Source organism: Crocuta crocuta, unplaced genomic scaffold (assembly GCF_008692635.1).
Source record: "Crocuta crocuta isolate KB4526 unplaced genomic scaffold, BGI_CrCroc_1.0 scaffold167, whole genome shotgun sequence".
Taxonomy (NCBI): domain Eukaryota; kingdom Metazoa; phylum Chordata; class Mammalia; order Carnivora; family Hyaenidae; genus Crocuta; species Crocuta crocuta.
Window position 1 is genome coordinate 5,869,724 of NW_027532406.1, and position 21,740 is coordinate 5,891,463.

The window sequence follows — 21,740 nt, forward strand, 5'->3', positions numbered from 1 at the left end:
CAGTCTGAGTCGGCCATGCAGGCAAGGAGGGTGATGCCATACCAATGGGCACGGGGCATCCAGTCCGTCCAGCCCTGGTAACCCCGGCTCCCCTTTCTCTCCTTTATAACCTCGGTGGCCCTGTTCACAAAACCAACCACGATGATTATTTAGGTCGAGGCTGGCCAGCTCCGACTGTGGAGTGGAGAGGCCCAAGTCCAACCCCAGCCAGGATGCAGGACCTTGAGGGACCAACAAGGAGGGCCCGGATCCCCACTGATCCTCATGTCCCACGTTCAATGCTTGTGCTCTCTTTGGCTCCCACGAGAGCTGAGCTGTGGCACACGTACAACCAGCCCTCTCTCCATTTAAAGGCTCACTTCGAAAGGGCGCAGATGAACTTCACATGTGGCCTATCATAGCTTTCAGAGCCTTCAGATGGATTGCAAAGGCACTTGAGAAGCCCGGCTTCCTTAAAAGCCTGTTTGGGGGTGCATTTTGGGGGCGTTTGTCTATTGGTTTTAGGTGGATGGCTTGTGGGCATTGGGAGACTGTATTTTAAAAGCCCCCTTTTGGGCCTTGTTCTACCCAGTCTGGGGCATAGATGGCCCCCGGGGGGGCACAAATCCGGGTGGGTGTCCTGCATCCTGACAGAGGGTCCCAAAGCAGCCTGCACTGCTGGCCACAGAGGTGGCCACGAAACGAAGAAGGCAAATGCGGGGCTTGCAAACGCTACACTGGCTTCTGGGAGCCATCCGGGAGCTCACAGCCAAGGTCTGCTCCAAAACCCCTTTCCTCAGGGCGAGGGTTCTCATTCCCACACATCCATTGTCCCGCAGCTTCGAAGGAAAGGGATTTAGCCAGAACGACTTGCAGCTGTGGTTTGAAGGCAAAGCCAACAGCCGGCAGCTCCCACTGGCCGAGCGAGCAGGTAGGTTTTGGTAGCATCGGTATAGGCATTCGCTTGCTCGTTAGCTTATTTGCCTTCTTGGTTTCCAGCTTGCAAACCTCAAGGAAAAACCCAGAACAATGCAAGTGATAAATGAAGACATACCAACGGGCAGGGGGCATCTAATCCAGGCGCTCCTTGGTCTCCCTTATCCCCTTTAGGCCCTCTAGAGCCTTTCTTCCCCCTCTCCCCCTGTAAATAATGGTTTAGTCCAAGAGAAAAAAATAACATCAAAACTTTAGGATCATTCACGTGTTAAGGTTAGAAACAGAAAATGAAAAAAAAAAAAATCAAAGAGGGAAAAGAGTGTCTCTTCATTAGGATCTTCTTCCCAATAGGATTTGAGGTCAGCACCCATCCTCACCCTTCTAGAAACTGGAGACTTTGGCTCAGGTAGGTGGGCAGGGGGCAGGGGAGGAGGAAATTGAGGCCTGGGGACAGGGAGCTGTGGGGCTCAGAGCCGGAGATGGGGGGAAATGTAGATGGAAGCTGCCTGTGGCCAGTGTTGGTAACACTGAGCCCAGAGCAGGTCTGTGATGAACAGGGGACCCACTTCCTTCTCTTGGAGGGCCCAGTTTTGAAAGTCTTTGACATGACTTTTGTCATGTCAATGGTTTTCATCCCTTTGACATTCTCTTAGGAGGCAAGATGATTTTATCTAGATCCCGGGGATACGTGTGTGTGCGTGTGCACACACGTGTGCGCATACCTGTCTGCACAGGTACGTGTATGAGTGTGTAAGGATGTGCTTGGGCATGTGTATACAAGGGTGTGCATGTATGATTCTGTGCCTGCGCTTGAGTGTACAGGCGCCCATGTGTACGGGTGTGTCCAGGACTCATGGGTGGCTCCTGGTTCCCAGCGAGGTGGTCCTGCTGTCCATGTGTCTCTGGTCTGTCCTGGTCCGAATCTGAGGCAGCTCTTTGTATATAGACAAGTTGGTTCAAGGAACTCATTTGTTTTTGAAAAACTTCACTAAGAATCATCTTTCTAAATCGAACCCCATTTTGTATGTGTCAGGGTCACTCTCCACTTAAAAAAGGGTTATGAATGAATCTGAGTTTGGATTTTCATATGTTGGGTTTCCTTATAAAGGGGCTGAGCATGCCCGTGGGGGGTCTTCTTGGGAACAGGTCTCCACTGCCACAGAAGGCTGACTGCCCGACGCCTGGGGGCTTCCACTGTGCTGCTCGAGGTGGACGAGACCTTGAAGGCAGTCAGCACAGGGATCAGAGCAAAGGCTTGGAGACGGAGCGGGTTCTGTCTATTACCAGCAACGTGTCTTGGGGAAGTTACTCAACCTCTCTGAGCCTCGCTTTCTTTACCCGTAGAACGTGGATAATAACACCTGCTTCACAACTTTGTTGTGACGTCTCTGTGCACATGAAGTGCTTATGCCTGGCATACAGCACATGCTCAGTAAGTGACAGCTGCTGCATGATGATGACAGTAACGACTACCACTTCGTCCTGTCACGTCTACTGTGTCCTGCGGTGAGCAAGGTTCCTCAGAGGGAGGCAAAGGACAAGAATATTTTTTATGTTTATATCTCCCGAATCTTTGGCGATGCCTCAAATTTCTTGATTCCAGGGGTCCCCTGTAATTGCCAGTGCACTGTCCTAAGTGAGTTTTCTGAAGTGCAAACACTCGCTTGGAAACTGAGGTGCTTAGGAGGGAACGTGTATATGCACATGAAGTGTGATCGTGTGGGCCCTGTGATTGTTCTCTGCCCACCAGTGAGAACAAGATGGCGTGAATTGTCCCCGAGCAGTGGGCAAGCAAAACCACCAGCTGGTTGGATGGGAAGCCCTGTGGTCAACTTTTTCAGCAATGTGGTCCCTTATTCACCTCGGGTCAGGTCATTGTAAAAATGAACAGTTTCCCGTGTTCAGAGGGTGGGCAAAGCTCCCTTGGTGGGGTGGGGTTCCAGGTACCCGATGATTTGCCTGTGGGCCACGGAAGGTGGGCAGTGGTCCTGACTTTCCGGGCGGGGAGCTCACACCAGGGGGCGCCATGTTCTATGGCCCAGGAAATGGCTTTACGGTGGGTGCCCTTTGAAGGTAGTAGAGTACTAGCTTTATCTACATCCTCCCTGCCTCCGGTCCCCAAAGAGTGACATAAAAGAGCCCCTGGCAAAGAGGGGGTTCTAGGTGAGGAAAGGGAAAGTTAAAGTCGAGGAGCAGAGGTTTCTTTAAAAAAACTGAGATACATAAATTGACTTTAGAGGAAATAAATTGCAGCTGGGAGAGTGGAAAGGAAAGGACGAGGGGCATGGGGTCGTGGTAATGGGGTGAACGTGTCGGGCGGGGGGAGAGATATTGAAGGAGGGAAGGAAGGAAGTGTCCGGCCCAGGCCAAAAGAGATAAGGGAGGAAGGAGAGGCAAGGAGGCAAGGGGACGCGGGGGAGCAGGCGGCTCGTGCACACAAGCACATGCACCCCCGGGCGGCGCGTCTCGCGGTGACCATAGCCTCCCTGCATGCACACAGACCTTCCAGGTGGCTGGCGGGCAGCTCCTCCGCAGCACCCAGTTCCCCTGATGCCAAATTGCCAAATTCATGCCACCCTTTATCTCGTGATGGCCTTTTTCATCCCAAACGTGGCTCCTGGGCCAAAGTCACAGGGCCGCTAAAGGCCGAGACTGTCCCTTGTGACGCGGACAGAACATTCTTTCCATTGCCCTGTGTGTCCTCTTAGGAAAGTGCCTGGTTGGGCCTCCAGGCCTTGCCTGCTACTACCAGGACCGTCTTCCTTCCATGAACAGGAAAGAGGCTTCAAGACCACTGCCAAGTGGGACACGGAGAAGCACGGCTTTAAGGTGGGGCCTGGGTTCACTGTGAGACAGAGCAACAGGGTGCGGGGCACCGGCCAGGGGCCTCTCTGACGGGCCCGGGCATGACGTGTGCCGAAGCCTTAGAGCTGCTTCCGGAAGCCACCCTCTCACCGTGAGCGTGGGTTGGGGTGACAGTGGGCATCTCACTAGAGGGTACTCTAAACTCCTCTGGGATCGTCCCTTGACCAAAGTGTCAATACTCTGAGCTTCAAGCCTCAGGAAGAAACACTGTCCATGGCAAAGCACTGGCTGCTCCTGGAACCTCCTTTGGTTTGAAGGCTTCATTACCAAGCCCTGACATCTCTCCCCCAAAGGTCCGTTAGGGCCTGTGGTATAAAGAGGTCTGTTTGAGGAGGTGAGCCGTAGGGGGAGCTCTTCTAGCACGTTCTGGCACCCTGAGAGTCAAATCTCCTGAACAGAGGACACTGTTTCCTGATTTGGAAGCCTGCCCTTTGGAATAAGTCAATTGTCCCGCATGGTGTACTCGAAAGTGGGTACATGCAACTTGCCTGTTCTCCGGACTTGACTTTTACTAAGTGACATATGGCTGATTTATAGATGGGGCGGGGGAAGTGTGTGAAACCTTACTTCAGGCTTAGGAAGGAGGAGTGGAGAAGAAATATTCTCCCACTGATTCCTGGGGCCTCACTGGTGCGTTCAGCAGCCCCAGTCGCCTCCTGCTGCCCCTCCAGCTGGGACAAGGACATCTGCATGCCTGTCTCTGTGTCTAGGGCAGCATAGTCCCTGCCCCCGGAGGACTGGCTTAGCAGCCTTCACATGGCTCACTGCCTCAAGCCAACTGAAAAAGTCTTAAGAAACAGTTCAAAAAGTATTAATTGAGTATGACAAAGACAAGCAGAACACGTTAGAAATAAATTAGAAAGGGGATTAGTATGCCAGCTAAGAGGTGGAATGATCAATTTTTTTTTTTTTTTCGGTGGCCACAGTAAGGAAGGTGGGCTTCCCAGCCTGCCTCAACAGCCAGCACACTTCTGGAAGTGGGTCTGTTTATTCCAATGGTTTCCAGACTTGGTTTTCCATGGACGGTTTAGTAGGGGTCCCTCTGCCTGCTTCCCTTTACTTAAGGAGGCCATGGAACGAACTGAGTTGCTTTTGACCCCCTGCCAGAAAGGACAATTTAGGGATATGGAAGAGTTCAGTAAATACACCTTAAATTGAAATGACAGGACTTGGTGCAAGATAGAAGCATACAGATTCTGGCACTTTCTATGCATGAACATGGTTATCCGTGTTCGAAGATGGGCCAGAAGCCCTGGGGTTGATAGCTGCCTGCTCTGCCTCTGTGTGTGTGAGCTCAGTATTCTTTGTTCTCCATTCGTTCTTATACTCATTCTCTTCTACCTCTACGACCCTTGGATATCATGACCCGCTAGAAGACGCTCTTGGGCCTCTAAGAGCTGTGTGTCACACTCCGAGAACCACTGGGAGGAAACGGCAGATGAGACGTTCTATGAAGGGACACAACGGTCATCTCCTGGTCGGATGTAGTTAGATGGTCCCTCCTGGGCCCAGAGGCGTCATGTGTCATCTGCCGTGTACACTCAATAACCGTGTCCTGTGATGACGGCAGAAACCAAAGGGACAGCAAAGGGGTGTAGAAGGTGCAATTCATTGCATGGTCCTGCTGACTTTTTCCAAGAGAAATAATGGCTGTGAGGATTTTTTAAAGGGTTGGCTGCTTACAACAGCTGTCTGCTTGTGCTTGGAACTGGAATTTATTTCTCTCTCACCAGTGGCCTGGGACGCCTGGTGAAACTAAGTTTCAGAAAATACCATTTAGGGGTCCATTATCAGGGCACCCTAGAGGGAGCTGGGCACGTGACTCCCGGTGCCCGATGGCAATGCTAATCTGATGGCCACCGTGGGATTCAGTCTCCCCTTGTCTTGTGGAAAAATCCATGCTTCTGTTTCAGGATTAGGCCCCAGGCTGCCTGCGTGCTACACAGTAAGCCCCTCACTATAAAGCCTTTTAATTTAGGATGATTTGCCAGGAAAAACTGTATCTGCCAATGTTGGGTCAGGAATCCCCCACTGATCATTCCACCACATCATGAAGACATTAGGAAGCAGTGCCAGAGTGCAAGGGCTCAGACTCACCCGGTTTCCTTTGTCCCCGGGTGGTCCGTGTAAACCCTGTAATAAATTGCAGAAATGAAGACACGTTAATGAGAAAAGACAGGATGGCCATCCAGTCCTTCCTTCCAGGATCATAAAGGTCTTCACTGATGTCTAATTCATCAGAGGCAGGCTTAATTGTCCCCATTCTACAGGGGGACAAAGGGACTTGCCCTAGAGACAAGTAATCAGTTATGGGCAAAGCCAAGAACACGGTCCTGGTTTTCTTTCTCCAAAGCCGTGGCTCTATTCTTCTAGCTCACTTGTGGTAAGGAGTGTCAGGTGCTGAGGACTCGGTCTGGGCACAGAGAACCCTCCTGGCAGAAGGGGTGTAGGCATGGCTCTCCCGCCAGCCTCTGCTAGATAAATGACCCCAAAGCTGCTCACACCCTCTTTTCAAGGTACAGGCTGCTCTCCATGCCTTTAGCTAGCAGAACAGCACAAGGCAAGGACCCTGAGCAGCCAAATGCAAAACTGCTGAACAGATGTACCACCTTCCACCTTCCAGTGGGCGGGAAACAAAGCGGTCTCTGGCGATCCGCTTTTCTAACAACACAACAGGAAAATCCACCGTCTCTTGGGAAAGCCGCCCCTCTCGTGAAACGTTTCCCTCTGGCATTGTAATGATGTGGAGTTGATTTTGCCCCTCCTCCACGGAACACAGAGGCGTGCAGTGAGAGAGGCTCGTGCGTGTTTGCCACATGCCCGAGGCCCTGGTACCCCAATGGGGGCCGCGCGTCCCCAGGTTTGCCTTGAGTGGTGCCCCGCAGGGACGCTCCATGGCCAGTCGGCTGCTGGCAGCTCCCTCTGTCACAGAAATCAGCACTCTGGCTTGGCTCTGGATGTTCGCTCCCGGCCCTGGGTTTTCTGTTTTGATGGCGGCTCTGCCGGGGGTAGGGATGGGTGGAGAGGAACTTCCCGCCCCATGATACTTACAGGAAGCCCAGCCGCTCCTGACGGTCCTGTCATTCCCAGGTCGCCTTTGCTGCCCTGAAATGGCAGAGAGAAGCCCATGAGCCCTCCCTGACATGGTAACAACCTTCCATCAACTGTTTTCTGTTTGTTTTTTTTTTATATTTTTTATTTTTTTATTTCTAGGAGAGAGTGAGAGAGACAGCATGAGCAGGGGAGGGTCAGAGAGAGAGGGAGACACAGACTCTGAAATAGGCTCCAGGCTCTGAGCTGGCAGTCAGCACAGAGCCCAACGCGGGGCTCGATCCCACGAACCGCGAGATCATGACCTAAGCAAAAGTTGGACGCTTAACCGACTAAGCCACCCAGGCGCCCCAGCTGTTTTCTGTTTTTGTGCAAAAGCCGGGAAACCTCTCCAGTCCCCTCCAAGAGTCCCCTCTGTGAAACAAGGGCTGAGGGCGTGAATGGTGTGGACTCTGCCTCGGCACCTCTCTCCCTCCAGCAGAGCCCATCCCCCAAGGCCCTCTGGAAAGACTGGACAGTATGCGGAAGGTACTAGTTGCCCTCAAGCAGAAACAGTGGAGGGGAACAGGGGGCAGGAAGTGAGCATGGACAGTGAAGGTGAGGAAGAGGGAAAGAGGAGAGAAAGAGCTTTGATTTCTTCTTTGAAGCCACAACTGTCACCTCTGAGAGCAGCCATCCTGGTTGCCAAAGTGGCTGTGATCTCAGGGGATCCTGTGACCTAGCGCAGAGGTCCAGCGCTCCAGCGGCTCTTGGGTGACATGCCCTGAGTGGGCCTGGCGGGGAAGAGCTGACGCTCGGGACAGGCAGCCCTCCTCCTCTGCAGAGCCGAGCCCCCATCGGCATTGCACGCGCCCACTCCCTGGGCTGCGGCTCGGAGACAGCGACTGTGGGAGCTGGCCTAACGCCCATCTCCTGACTGCCAGGATTTTCTATCCCACCTGGCACTCTGCTCTGTGCTGTCTCCCTCCATCATTACAGGGTGTGGGTGTGTCTGGTCCCAATAGTGCCTGGGGCCTTGCCAGATTGAGCCTGTGACTAATGCCGAGTGACCAGGAGCTTAGCACAGAAAGCTCTCCGTCTGTCCACTCACAGCTATAAAGCGAGGAGCCCAGGCTGGCCGGCTCCCCCACAGGCTGCTGTGAGGGTCACGGAGGAGGTGCCTGCTGGTCCAGGAAGAATGGGTGGGGGCTGGGGCCTGCAGCTGGGCCTGGACTGGGGTGTTAGCCCGATCCCGGTGTGCAGACCTGCTCCTGGTGTGCAGGCCCCTCCTGGTGTGCAGAACCCTCCTGGTGTGCAGACCCCTCCTAGTGTGCAGATCCCTCCTGATGTGCAGATTCTTCCTGGTGTGCAGGCCCCTCCTGGTGTGCAGACCCCCATCCTGGTATACAGACCCCCATCCTGGTGTGCAGGCCCCTCCCGGTGTGCAGACCCCCATCCTGGTGTGCAGGCCCCTCCTGGTGTGCAGACCCCCATCCTGGTATACAGACCCCCATCCTGGTGTGCAGGCCCCTCCTGGTGTGCAGGCCCCCATCCTGGTGTCCAGGCCCCTCCTGGTGTGCAGACCCCCATCCTGGTGTCCAGGCTCTTCCTGGTATGCAGACCCCCATCCTGGTGTGCAGGCCCCTCCTGGTATGCAGACCCCCATCCTGGTATGCAGACCCCCATCCTGGTGTGCAAGCCCCTCCTGGTGTGCAGATCCCTCCTAGTGTGCAGACCCCCATCATGGTATGCAGACCCTCCTGGCGTACAGACCCCCTTCCTGGTGTACAGACCCCCCCCTGATGTGCTGGCTTGGGGCTATTGAGCACTCACCCTCTCACCCTTTGGTCCCGCTGGGCCCGGAACTCCGATTGGTCCTGGAGTACCCTGGCGGGGGCGGGGAGGGTAAAAGAAAGCAGAGGTGAGGGGCCTGGGGCCTGGGGGAACCCTGGGAATCCCGCCCGGTGCTGGAGATGAGCAAGGTCCAGAGGCCCATTTTCAGGGTTGGCGAGGCCAGGCTCGTTCAGGGCAGTCATTCGACTGGGCAGGTTCCTGTTTGGGTTGCCGGCCTCAGGGAGCGAGGCCTCTCCCTGCCTCAGAGCCAGATTTGAGGAGGGAAACCCTTTCACTTCACAACCAAGCTTGCCAAGGCTGAAAACGGTAGAACTGCTGCTTAGTTTGCTCCCTGAAGCGCTTGGGAGGGGTTGATGCCATCCCAGGGGTGGGGGTGCGGGCTGGCACCTGCTTGCCGTCGCAGCTCCACATGCAGCGGGAGGGGCTTCATGCCAGAGAGACCGATGCAAACGCACATACAGAGGCAGGCGTAGGGAGGTCCTTCAGCCACTGCTCGCCCCACCCGCCCCACCGCCGGCCCCCCTGCCCTTCGGCCCCTGCTCCCGCTCCCAGGCCCCACGGGGCAGGCTGGAGCAGAGAGTGTGCCTCGCATGCGTGCGGACACTGGCCCGGCAGCTCCTGACTCAGGGCCGCTGGGGAGTTGGGGCGGGGCTTGCTATGTATGGCGCGATTAAGCATCTTCGCCAGGGTCCCCATTTCCACCTGGACTGGACGAAGTCTATATTTCAGAGCTTCCTATTGCTCTGCCTCAGTGTTTAGATTTCCTGCCTAGACAAGGACCTGAGGACTGGGGGCTGGCTTGAACGCAGTCTCCTGGGGCATGAGCCAGTGGGGAAGATGCTGATTTACTTTACACGGAAAAGAAAAAGAGCATTAAGATGTTCTCTGTGTCCCCTTTGCAAGCATGAGGGAGGACTGGCCAGGTGTGACAAGAGCATGTCAAAAATGAAAGAGGCCGGATCAGGCTCAGAACGGCACTCTGGAGTCCCTGGCCTGCTTCTAGTCGGGCCTCTAAGGCCCATCAGCTCTGCGATACTGGAGGCGTTTCTTGGGCTCTCTGAGGGTCCATTTTCCTCCCTGTAAAATGGGGATGATAACGTGAGTATCTGCTTTTGAGGCCCCTGCCAGTTAAATCGGATGAAAGAGTGTCACGCATCTGGCACCAGTAAATGTTAGTATTGGCAGGGCAGGGTTATTTGCCCCATAAAACTTTTACTTTAAGGTTGTGATACTGATTTAATGAGGAAAAGTAAAACCTGAGGTCCAAAGGGGACCGAATCTATGAATTTGCATTGCTCTCCTCTGTCCAGTAAGAATGGAGCGCATTGCTGTGAGGACAGTTTTGCTTCCTCTGATTCCAGCCACAGATCATCCCCCAGCCCTGACTGGCCACCTGAGGTGGGGGGGTGGGGCGCTAGGTGTGAGGAGGATGGAGAGGGAGGGACTGGGGAGCAGCGAAGCTGGAATAACGCCTGGAGAAGAGGTCTAGTCTCTGTACAGGAGCGTATATAGTGCTGCCTCTGTACATGCGTGGTGGAGAGGGGCTCTGGAAGGGAAGCGGTCTTGGCTGAGCCACATCACCGCTTCTGCTTGGTCAGGACATGTGCCAGAGGACGAGGCTCTGCTGTCCCTTCTGGAAGCTCTGGGCTCCCACCATGCCAGCTATGAGGTCCACCTCCAGGCCCCTGGGAAGGCGCGCTGCTGCCCTTGTGCTTTGGACATCGGCCTGTACCCCAAATGTGTGTCCTGCCCCCCACAAATGAAACCCTGCAAACTCGCCTTCCCCAAGGGTCATTCTAGCCAGCTCATTAGGACCTTGTCTTCTGGGCAGACCATGCAGCTGTGGCCTTGACAGTGTCCTGCAAAGGCAGGGCTGGAGCTCACTGGCTGGAAGGGCCTGGGGGCACACCCACAGCGCTGTTGATGGCTCCCAGGCAGGGAAGTTCAGCCTCCTGGCCCTTGGCGGTCAGTGATCCCTACACCCTGGGAAGGTGACAGGCTTCGGTGGGAATGCCACTTCCCCAAAGAACCACCCCCCCCCAAGGGTGCTCTGGGAGGGGCCTGGCAGGTGGAGAGGAGAGGAGAGACTTTGTTTGATGCTTCAGCTGTCTGTCACAGGGAGAAGGGCCAGATGTTTTCTAGTCATGAGTAGGCGATGCCTATTTTCTGGAATCAGAAAGAATAAAGAGGGGCCCTGAATGTCCCTGGTTTGCTCTGTGTAAACCCCTTGTTGAATTGCCAGGCCGCTGTGGCACCACAGGAAATGGCTATGACGTGCCCACAGCACACTGAGCTGGGACCATCCCGTGTGATCCTAGAGGCGGCACCTGCCCTCAGCCCAGTATACCCCGCAGGGGGCTGCACAGGACCAGGAAGCTTTTGGGGGCAGACAGGAGAAGGACAGAGCTCACAGCATGAGGACGATATAGCATAATGGGCACGCACAGACACTGTCGTGTTTGGTGGGCGTGAGTCAGGGTCTCGACCCCTGGGGCTAGGCTCCCCGGCTGCACTGAGCCTTCTGTTAGAAGCAGAGTCTGTGCTGCTGGAGCAGCCTTCCGCCTCGTGTCCAGCGGCCAGGAAATTCAAATTTGAGGACCCTGGGTTCGTATGATGGCCAGGCCATCTGTCTTTGGTCAAGAGACCTGGAGAGGCATTTCTGAATGGAGCATAGTGCTCGTTTCGTCAGCACATATACTGAATGGAGCATAGATGGTACCTTTCTGGTGTCAGTGGTGGGATAAGGCATAACTCACGGGGAAAACAAGGCCACAGCGGGACAGAAACAGACAAGAGGGGTCACAGGCCAGGGATGGGGTGGGGTGGGATGGAGGGTAACGGAGAAGCGACACTCACCGGTGGCCCAGGCCTGCCGTCCAAACCTGAAGCTCCCTGGACAAAGGGAACAGTGTGACCAAGAAAAGGGGAGGGGAGGAACGGGAGGGAGAAAAAGGGACCGGGGAGGGAAGAGGTGAGTGAAGCAGTGACTCTGGACAGACACAAATGCTGGTAATCAAACAAAACGGGAGAAATAAGCTTGGGAGGACAGGGAATGGTATTCACATGGAAACCAACAAAAACGGACACTGTGTGCAGTGTGGCCGACTGTGGAGCCGGAGATTGGTGCAGCTGGCCGTTCTGATCCTCAGTGCCCCCTGCTGCCCTCTCGCCTGTTATCCTTTCTCGGGAATCCCTCTCCCAGGGGCTTGCAGGGCTCCAGGGAAAGGGACACAGACAGAGAATTCGTGGAAAGGCCTCTGGAATGAGGGGTAGTGCATCCTTCTCAGGACCATCTCACTGCAAAGGGACAAGCCTATGTGGACGGCGACTTGTCTTCCCAGCCTCTTTTGCGCAGCTGTTGGGACCAGGCCACACTGGGAAACCCTGAGGAGGTAGTACTGGGTTACAGCACCTGGCTTGGGAACCTGGGGAGAAGCCGGCCTGCTTCTGCCTTGGGGGGGGGGGGGGGGGAAATNGGGGGGGGGGCTGGTAACTGAGGGCAGGGTAGGCCCTCTGGCACTGCACAGTTTGCAAAGCTCGGAGCAAACCCAATCTGTTCCTGTTGTCCCTGACAAAGACCCCTTTATAGAAAAAGCCTTTGGGGGCAGCTGACGGCAACAGAGGTCTAAGGCCATGTACGTCCTGGAGTAAACTGGCTGGCAGGTGGGATGCTGTTAAGACCACTTGCAGTGCAGCATCCAGCAATATGTGGGCTGGGAACAAGAGCTCTCATTCTAAGTGCTGGGCTGGGAGGCTGCCCCTGAGCTAGAAAAGCCAGGGGGGCATTTATCTGATGACGCCAATGTGACACACCAGAGAGAAGGCAGTGGAGACACTCTGGCCCAGTAAGGACTGAGTTCTTAAAAACTGCTTCCAGCTGAGCCTCAGAAATGAGCCCAGGCCAGGGCGCCTGGGGCCTCAGTTGGTTAAGCGTCAACTTCCGCTCAGGTCATGATCTCACGGTCTGAGAGTTCGGGCTCAGGGTTGGATTCTGCGCGGACAGCTCAGAGCCTGGAGGCTGCTTTGGATTCTGTGTCTCCCTCTCTCTCGGCCCCTCTCCCGTTCGCTCTGTCTCTCTGTCTCTCTCCCTCAAAAATAAATAAATATTAAAAAGATTAAAAAAGAAAAAGGAAGAAGACTAGGCCTCAGGATTGTAAGGTGGGGCAATGCCCCCGGGCAGGGGAAAGAATAATGGGTAGTAGGGTCCTCTGGGACTTTCTTCTCCGTGTTAGAATCGCAAAAGTTCTGGGATGATCTTGACTCATAGCCTAGAAAGCTGTGGTTCTCAACCCCACTGCCACATGAGAATTTCCTGGGGGGACATGTCAAATAACACAGATGCTTGGGCCCCACTCCACCCCAACTGAACCAGAATCTCTAAGAATGAGGCGGGGGATAATATGGCATGTTTGGAAAGCCCCAGATGACTCCAGTGTGTAGCCCACCCTGAAAACCACTTCTGTAGGGCAAACAGGAGGAGCCGAGCAGGACGTCTGGGAAAAACAGACCGCTACCACATGGCATAAGTATCGAGGTGAGGCCGGACATCAGAGCTTTCGTGAAATATCCACACACTTTGTCTATGCAGCATCAATACTGAGTTATCTTGAGAGATCTGGAGTGGGGGGCACGGACTGGAGGTTTTCAGGGCATATGTGGGCCACTGACATATTTTGCGTGATCTGCAGAGTTGCAAAGAATTTCTAATCCTGTTAGAAAATGGGGAGGTTTCACATAAAATGACAGATGTCCAGCTTCCTTTGAAAGATGAGACAATTCAGAATACTGGACCCTCATTCCCCCAAGGCAGCAGGCAGCTGAACTGAGGAGGGACTGCTGTCCTTAAGAAGGGAGAGATGTTCCACAATCCCCACTACTCCCTATTGTCCCTCCGAAGTCCCCGTCCGTTACCATCTGTGAATATGCTTGCTCGGTTGTTTTCTGAAGCTGGCAAAAGTATTTCCCTTTGCCCGTGTCTCTACTGAAAGTTGACAGGCTGAGGACAGACCGGGCACTTTGTCTTTCCTCTGGCACTTTCTTTGTTTATATAACCTGTTTGGTCTCCGAGCCGTTTGCATTTCAGCCCCTGGCTAAATTCTCCAGTGTTCACTAGGATGTTGGGACCATGAAGGCTGACAGGGAGAGATCTGTGGTTGGGGGGGGGGGGGGGGGAGGCAGGAAGGCTCTCTAACAGTAAGGAGTTCTGGACAGAGCCTGAGACACGGGGAAATGTCTGTTAAAGTCATTAGTTTTCTATAGTCTTTCAGGCACATCGGCTCCTTAAATAGTCCTACATTTGATGCGCTAATGAGGGTGTAATCATACCTTTTGCTTTTGCTGTTTGATGGCTATGATTACATTAACCAGACCTTCAAGCTCTGCCAAGCTGGGGTGATTGGGCTTCTCTTTGTTCTCCTGTTCTTTACGGCTTCCCAGGGTGGGAACTGGCCTCGGGCCTGGGCCGGAGGGAGCCCTGGTGGCTGGAATGAGCCCCTTCTCCAGGCTGTGGCCTCAGCGAAGGAGCTGCCTCTGGCATAGCCTAACCACTGACTTCATAAGTGATGTCAAGTGACCCTCTTTCTTCTCTGGGGCCGTCAGTGAAATGAGTAGATGGATCATGAATGTCCATTCTAGCTCTAAAAAACCAGGTCGCGAAGAGTGCCAGCCCCATGGGGGTGTGAGGGAGGATGAAGCCCAGGGCCCCCGCGTGGGCGAGGCGTGGGCGAGCCAGTGCAGAGGCCAGGAGCCCACCTGGACGTGGGACAAAAGATCCGCCCAGGCTGCGCCCCGCCTCTGGAGATGCAGATGCCTCCCCCCTGACCTGGAAGCCCATCTCTCTCCAGGCTGCCGTGAGAGAGCTGAGTGGCCTCGGCCTGCTGGGACCAGAGAATCTGCCTTTGTACAGGCTTTTCTGCTGTGGCCAGTGCTTAAGAGCAGAAAGCGGGGGCTCTGCTGGGGCCTCAGGGGGAAAATCAGAGAGAGACGGAGAACATTTCACTGTCTCCTGGCCCTCAGGTCCTTCAAGCCCAGCTCTAGGAAGGGCAGGGTTTTATTGCCTCTGAATCAGGCACATGCAGGCCACTTGCGCTCTCTTGACAGGCGCTCTTTGCATGTGTGTGTGTGTGGGGGGGTGGGCTGTCTTAATTAGTTCTGTACTCCCCCCACACCCAGGCCAGGAACCTGGCCCAGAGGGAGTCCTCAGTAGAGAATTAGAGCCTCTGGTCTTGCCCAGGGGGGAAAGCAAAACCACACGGAGTTGTGAAATGCTCAGAACTTGAGAATCTACGCAGTCTTCTCCAGGGTCCTGCACACCACCCTGGCCTCCCCGGGACCACCCAGCTGGCTCCTCGCAGCGCTGCTGGCTCTGAGATACTCACGGGTAATCCCAGCGGCCCTCGGTCTCCTTTCTCTCCCTGGACACCCTTCTCTCCTTTTGCTCCGTCTAGTCCTGCTTCCCCCTGAAAGAAAGGGAGGGGGAAGATCACAGAAGGCCATGTCTCAGACAACTCAAATTTGCATGCTGGGGNCAGGCCGGAGGCTCCAGGAGCCCTGGAGAGAGAGCCTGGCTCTCTCACCCCCAGTTAGAGTCCTCAGTATGCCCGTAGTGACTGTGAGGGCCCCAAAAGAAAAGCAGATGGGTGGAGTGGAGACAAACCCAAAGGACAGTTCCAGGCTGGGCTTGGGCGTAAGTGACCATTTGTATGGCAGCAAAAGTGGGGCCCTGTACAGACTGGCTGGCAGGTGCCTGGAATGCCAACACGGAAGCCCCGAGGCTTGCAAATTACTGGGGCAAGAAATTGCCCAACAGTCCCCTGAAGTATATTGGGGCAGGAAGCAAGCGCCAGTAGGCCATCAGCCCCCAGCCCCTCTTACCCAGTTGAAAAGCTTTTGAGGGGGGAGACTGGGAACCCCCCAGACTAGAGACCAGTGGGTTTGGACCCGGGGAGGGGGCCCACACTACATCCCTCTCTGTCTCCCACCTATACTTCAGCATGAGTGAAGGAAGTAGGGCAGGTTACATGGAAAAGGATTTCACCATCTGCTAAGAATCTAACCTGTCACTTACTGGGTGGATTAATGGATGGGAAAATTCTAAATCCAAAGCCTGCCCAGTGTCAGTGATGGATGTTAAAAGGACCGTAGGACTTCATTCCGTCCTGATTATAGCCACTGGCTAGAGTGTCACGCGATTCCATTTAGGGACAGGGTCAGCTGGGCCACCTGTCTCTCAAGGACTTTCTTCCTTTCCAGCCCTCACCGCTCCCCCCCTCCTCAGCACCTGTCACATGACCTCTTCTTACCTTTGGTCCAGGAACGCCTTGGAGCCCCTGCATTTAGAATCAAAACAAGGTGCCTCAGAACTGCATTTCTGTTCATGTCTAAAATACCTTGTCCACAAGTTGGACCACAAACAAGCAAGGGCCTGGGGTCCCTGCCCAGGGGAAGTAGAGGGGATGCTCAGCGGGCTTGTGCTTGGGCCTCCCTGGGGGTGGGGTCTGAGCCAGGCTCCCCAGCCAGAGACTGACAGAGTCTCTCTGTAACCCCCACAGTTGACCTAGAGCCTCACGAAGGGACGGTTTGGAAGGAACACAGCAAAAGCTGAATTAATATATGCCAAGGGTTTGGAACAATGTTGGCACATAATAAGTCTCGATAAATGCTGGCTATTCTCATCATTACTACTACCACTTCTGCCAATGACAATGAGTGACACGGTGTCATGGGGACTGTCAACCCCACAGAGGAAGGACCAGCATCTGTTGGCTGAGGATGCTCGGGGGCCTTGAAAGGCCTCATGTTTTCCCCTGTGACCACGGAAAGGCCAATCCAGTGGGGCTGGTTTTAAATCACTGTTTATAATAATCTAGATCTTTTTGCTGGCCAGTTAGCAGAAGGAGAACGCAGGAGAGCAGACGCCTGATGGCAAAGGGCAGAGCTTAGTGACAGAGAGGCTCCTGCAGGGAGGTGGGACCAGACCCCTGGGCTGCCAGGCCGCTCAGCTGTTTCCAGGAAACCCACAATGTCTGGGCTCCTTGGTGTCACTGAGGTGATGCCTGTTGAGCATGGGAAGGGAAAGGAGTAGGGAGGGGCTCGAGGAGGAGACAATCCCACCCTGGGAGGAGGCAGTGACAGGGACCTGGGGTTGACCTTGGGGGAGGGGAACTGCGTGGGGAGGGGACGTTAGGGACCCAGTCACAGTGGACCGAAATGGTGACGGGCCCGCCAAACTTACCGGAGGTCCGGGAGGCCCCTCTGGCCCTGGAGGCCCAGGAACCTAGAATCCAAAGGGAGATGGTTAGCTCATTGCCTGCTACGCTATGAGTGGCCTCTCCTTCTGACATGGCCCAGGGTCCAGCTGGGGACTGACTGCAAAGCCAGAAGAGGACAGACCTGTCCAGCATGGAGTCTCATGAAAGAAGGCTTAGAACAGGGCAGAGACTCACAGCAACTCATTAACCTGCACAGTATTACAAAAAAAAAAAAAAAAAAAAAAAAAAACCCCAAACCCCAAACATTGCCAGGAAATACTGTCAAAACATCTAGGCTTCCAGATTTTCTTGAAAAGAGAGAGAGAGAGAGAGAACAAAACACCTGGCAGCACTAGACTCTTGTTCATGCATGGGAACAATCGCTGGGAGCTAAGAGCTTTCCCCTCCAGACAGAGCATGAAATCTTCAGACTACCCCAGTCCCCACCACTCCCTATTGTCTTTGACCTGGACCTTTACATTCATTTGTTGCATGCCTGGTCCTTGCAGGCATTTGAATTTGAGAACTTTGGCTTCAAGGAGCAGAGGTTGGTTATGTGGAATGGGGCGAGGCTGAGCAGTTTTGGAAGAATATCCCTCAAGTCTCTGTTTGACCGGCAGTCTCTGCTGCCCTTGAGGGCCCAGTGAAGTAGAATAGATTCGCACTGCACGGGGAAGGTGGAGCGACCCAGTGGGCCTTCCTCTCTGCGGAGGCTGCTGTTCATTGCAGATTCTGTTTTCCGCTGAGGATGGACATCTATTTGCCCATAGTCAGCCACCCAGGAGGCAGGGGTGACGGGGAGAGGCCCCCCTGCTCCTTTCTGAGCTGATCACCCCACTTCAACTTCAAGGCTCTTCTCACCTTCCCAGGGTAGAACCGCACGGCGTGTGGCCGGGGTGTGACCTCCCTGCCGGGCCACCAGGGAGGAGCTCCTTACGCCGGGCAGACCTGGCACCTCCAAGGTCTCTTGGATCTGTGGACTTCTCAGCTCAGTCTCTGGAAACTCGATTCTCTTTTGTAAACAAGTTCACTGCTTTTTTTCTTATTGTAAATTAGTACTTCATGTATCCTGACTGTGGCAGTAGCTACACAAACCTACGTACTCAACAAAATTCACGAACTATACACATTCTCCCCGCCAAACTCAATTTTACTGTATGATAATTTGGAAAAGAAAATAATTAGTAACAGACCCATTACAATACTTTGTAAATTAGAAGGGATTGAAAGAATGAAAAAGAATAAATACCTGAATACTAACATTTTGCTTTATTTCCCTCCACTCTTTTTTGATGCGGCATAAAATGTATTTGACTGTGTCCATACTTAATGATGACTTTATATATATATATATATATAATTTAATTCTCCTCTTGTTTTTCATTTCACCCAAANTTTTTCTATTTTTTTTAGTATGTTCCCCACAAGCATCCTTTTCATGGTGACTGCACGGCACGGAATGAGTTCCTCCCCAGCTGGGCTTGGAGCAGCGCTTGGCACAAAGATTCTCTAACATGGGGACCATTATTACCATTAGTATTATTACCATAAGTTATTGAATCATTTCCTTCTTGTTAGAAATCTAGGCTGTTTCCAATTTTTACTTGAAATACTCCTGGAAGGAACATTTCTATGCATAGTGCTTTTCCTGAATTTTAGAGGCCATCCATGTCTACCTCAGTAACCGTATCATATCATCAGGTTTGTTTCCCTAAGTGCAGATGGGCTTTGATGACCCTGAAGGTGACAGGGGCCAGGGGACCTCTCTGGGGGCTGAGAAGCCCTGGTAGTCTCTCCCTTGGCTCTGTCTGGGTGGCCTAGGCCCACCCACCAAACCTCCCCTCCCTCACAAACCACTGAACTCTGCTGCTTTTCTGGATCTCTCCCTGAGCCTGAAAATATGCCCGAATCCCTCTCATCTTTTGAGAACCTGGCTTCTATCCTGAGTTCCTCTCCACTGTGGGGTCTTCCTCCCCTCACCAGCACATCTCTCAGAGAACACGGTGTCTCTCGCCTGCTTCTGGAGCTTCTAGGCAAACTCCTCAAAGTCTTCAAGACCCTGCTCAAATGACCTGTCTTCTAGGATGCTCACCTAACTCCTTGAGCTGCTAACCACTGTACGCTGGAGGGGCGGTCTGCTGCACAGAGGTGGCTCTGTTTCTTTGCCTACCTCCAGACTCTAGCCCCGGGAAGGAAGCATGGTGGGTGCTCTGTGAACACTAATGGGGAGACCGTGAACTGGGGCTCAGAGGCTGAGCGAGCTACTGTGTTCTGTGAATTTCAGCTTCTCGCTCGCTTTCTGTGTCAGGCAGCTGTGAGTTTCCTTCTAGAGCCCAGAAATCCTGGAGGGACTGTGGGGTGATGAGGCCCCTGTCAAATCCTCCCCCTTGAGACACATAAGGCAGAGCAAATACAACCTACCTCCACTCCTGGGTCTCCCTTCTCCCCGGGCTCTCCTTTCTCTCCCTGTGGGCACAAAACACCGCGGTGTGGACGCCAGCACTCAGGGAAGGTGGGCACAGGGACACCCTCAGATGTGTGACAAACCACCCGGGACTAGACACGGCCTCGGCGTGGTCAGGGAACATCTCGGAGGCTGAGGAGGTAGTCAGCCTCATGTAGGAAGCCCCAGGAAGGGCCCCAAGATCATAGTCTTCGAGACTCTGTGGCCCCAGGGGGCGCCTGGGTGGCTCAGTCAATTGAGTGTCAGACCTGGACTCAGGTCAGACCTCACGGCTTGTGGGTTCGAGCCCCCCATCGGGCTCTCTGCACTAAGTGCAGAGCCCACTTGGGATTCTCTGCCCCTCCCCTGCTCACACTCTCTCTCTCAAAGATAAACACTAAAAAAAAAAAAGGTGAAAAAAAAAAAAAAAAGACTGTGGTCCAGCACGCGGGAGGAGAGGCTGATATGTGTTTGGATCCTGTGGTGCCTACACCCCACAGCGACCTGAGACCCGTGTCTAACCAACAGAATATGGCACTTGACAAGGTGACGGGACATCCCTCCTGTGGTTAGGTTACAAGTTCCTGGTGCAGATTGTAACACACACGTGTTAAGGTTATGTTAGAAATATGTGACACACACCCCCACACACAGACACACAGCCCTGTGTTGGCGGCAGACAGTGAGAGGCTCCTGCCGGCCTTGGCCTTGAACAAGCACGCTGCTCTAGTGTGGACTGCCTGTCACGGGGAACAGCCTGTGCCAGCAGCCTGGAGTAGCTGAGCGGCGCGGCCCTACCATGGCAAAGGCACAGAAATGAATATGGCTCTCAAAACAGGGCAAGGGTCCGTGGTGGGGGGTGGAGGAAATGTCCACACCACATCTGGGGGCATGTCCCTGCTCCACGCCGGAGGAGACATGTCAGGAGGCCGTGAGCTGGCCGCCCGTCCCCGCTGCGTGGGGTGAGTGGCTCCCGAGGGACTCCTGCACTGGGTCACAGGTGGGGCTGGTTGACCTTGGAGGTTCCTTATACTTCTAGGAGGAGAATTCTAAGATTCTAGCACCCGTGACCCAGGCTGGTGCCGTGAGGCAGGGGCCAGCATGCCACTAGTGGAGCATGTAGGGACCACCGCTCACACTCCAGTCAGCAGGAGAATGTCCCCTTCCCCCTCGCAGGCCAGCCAGGTAGGCAGGGGGTCAATGCAGCCTCGTTGTAGCGCTGGGCATCTGCCGGGCTGGTGACCACAGTGAGGGCACCCCTGCTCACGGGCCCTTGTCCATAGCCACCTGCCGACAGCCTTGACGCCCCGCCCTCTCGCCTTACCGTAAATCCCGGGAGCCCGATCGGGCCAGGCAATCCTGGTGCTCCGGGTCTCCCTTGGTCACCTGGTTCTCCTTTCTCCCCAGTTGGGCCATCTAGACCCTACAGATCGACAAAGATTTCTGTTGCACAAGAGCAAGGTCATCAAGTGGGCCTCTGTGACCAACTGTGGCCAACTGTGGCATGCACACAAGGCTCCCCTCCTTTGAGGGCTGGTGTCTAGGATGGTGCCCATTTCACGGATGCAAACTACTGAAGCTCAGAGATGACTCCCAGGTCAAATCAGCAGCCTGGCTGGACTGGGTAAGTTCCTCTCTGTGTACATGCAGCTTCTTGGGCCTATCGGGCTTCCGCATGCTTTCCCAAGAGGCAGGTTTACACTTGTGACCTCATCTCCTTCCCAGAAACCCAGTGAAGTATCCCGAGAAAGGATTCTTATCCCCATTTTAGAGGTGACAAAACAGAGGTTCCGCAAGGCTCAGCAACTTTCCCAAGGACACAGGAGATGACAGAACAGGACCAGTTCTCCTGAGGTAGGAAATTGGCCTTCATCAAAAAAAAGGGGGGAGGCTTGAGGGGAAATCCAGGTGCATCTCCCACCCCCACTTCCCAGCTGCAGGTGTCCGGCCCAGGCTGCAGCACGGACCCTGCAGAAGCCATGCTGGGGGTGGGACACTGTGTAGGCACGTGTGTGTCACAGGGTAGGGTCCTGGCCAGTCCTGGCACTCACCGGTGGGCCTGCTTGCCCCGTCTCCCCTTTCTCCCCCTTGTCTCCTGGGCTCCCCTTGTGTCCATCTTCACCCTTCATTCCTGCAGGCCCAGCCTTTCCTGGGGGGCCTTGGGGACCAGGAGGGCCCATGTCTCCTGGTTTGCCTCGAGGTCCCTTTAGAAAATATTAGCAATACTTATTATATACACTAATGGAGAAGAGAGAGAGAGAGAGAACGGGGAAGAATGTGAGGTCCAGAGGATGTGGCTCTTCAGAGCTTGACTGGCCTGGGGGAAGAGCCTGTCCACCTTCCCTGGGAATTCCAGAAGCCTCTGCACCAGCCCCGCCCATCCC

General features: G+C 54.3%; 1 protein-coding gene across 1 annotated transcript in view; it reads right to left on the bottom strand.

Annotated features, from left to right (window-relative positions):
- Positions 1-21,740, bottom strand: part of COL13A1 (collagen type XIII alpha 1 chain) — a 79,144-nt gene that overhangs the window by 5,082 nt on the left and 52,322 nt on the right. Inside the window, exons 26-35 of the mRNA XM_077778537.1 lie at positions 21,408-21,560; positions 20,681-20,779; positions 19,335-19,379; positions 16,898-16,939; positions 15,966-15,992; positions 15,042-15,122; positions 8,644-8,697; positions 6,832-6,885; positions 5,878-5,913; positions 1,034-1,120 (exon numbers count right to left, since the gene is read on the bottom strand). Of these exons, the coding sequence (XP_077634663.1) occupies positions 1,034-1,120; positions 5,878-5,913; positions 6,832-6,885; positions 8,644-8,697; positions 15,042-15,122; positions 15,966-15,992; positions 16,898-16,939; positions 19,335-19,379; positions 20,681-20,779; positions 21,408-21,560 (678 nt within the window). The remainder of the gene's footprint in view (positions 1-1,033; positions 1,121-5,877; positions 5,914-6,831; positions 6,886-8,643; positions 8,698-15,041; positions 15,123-15,965; positions 15,993-16,897; positions 16,940-19,334; positions 19,380-20,680; positions 20,780-21,407; positions 21,561-21,740) is intronic.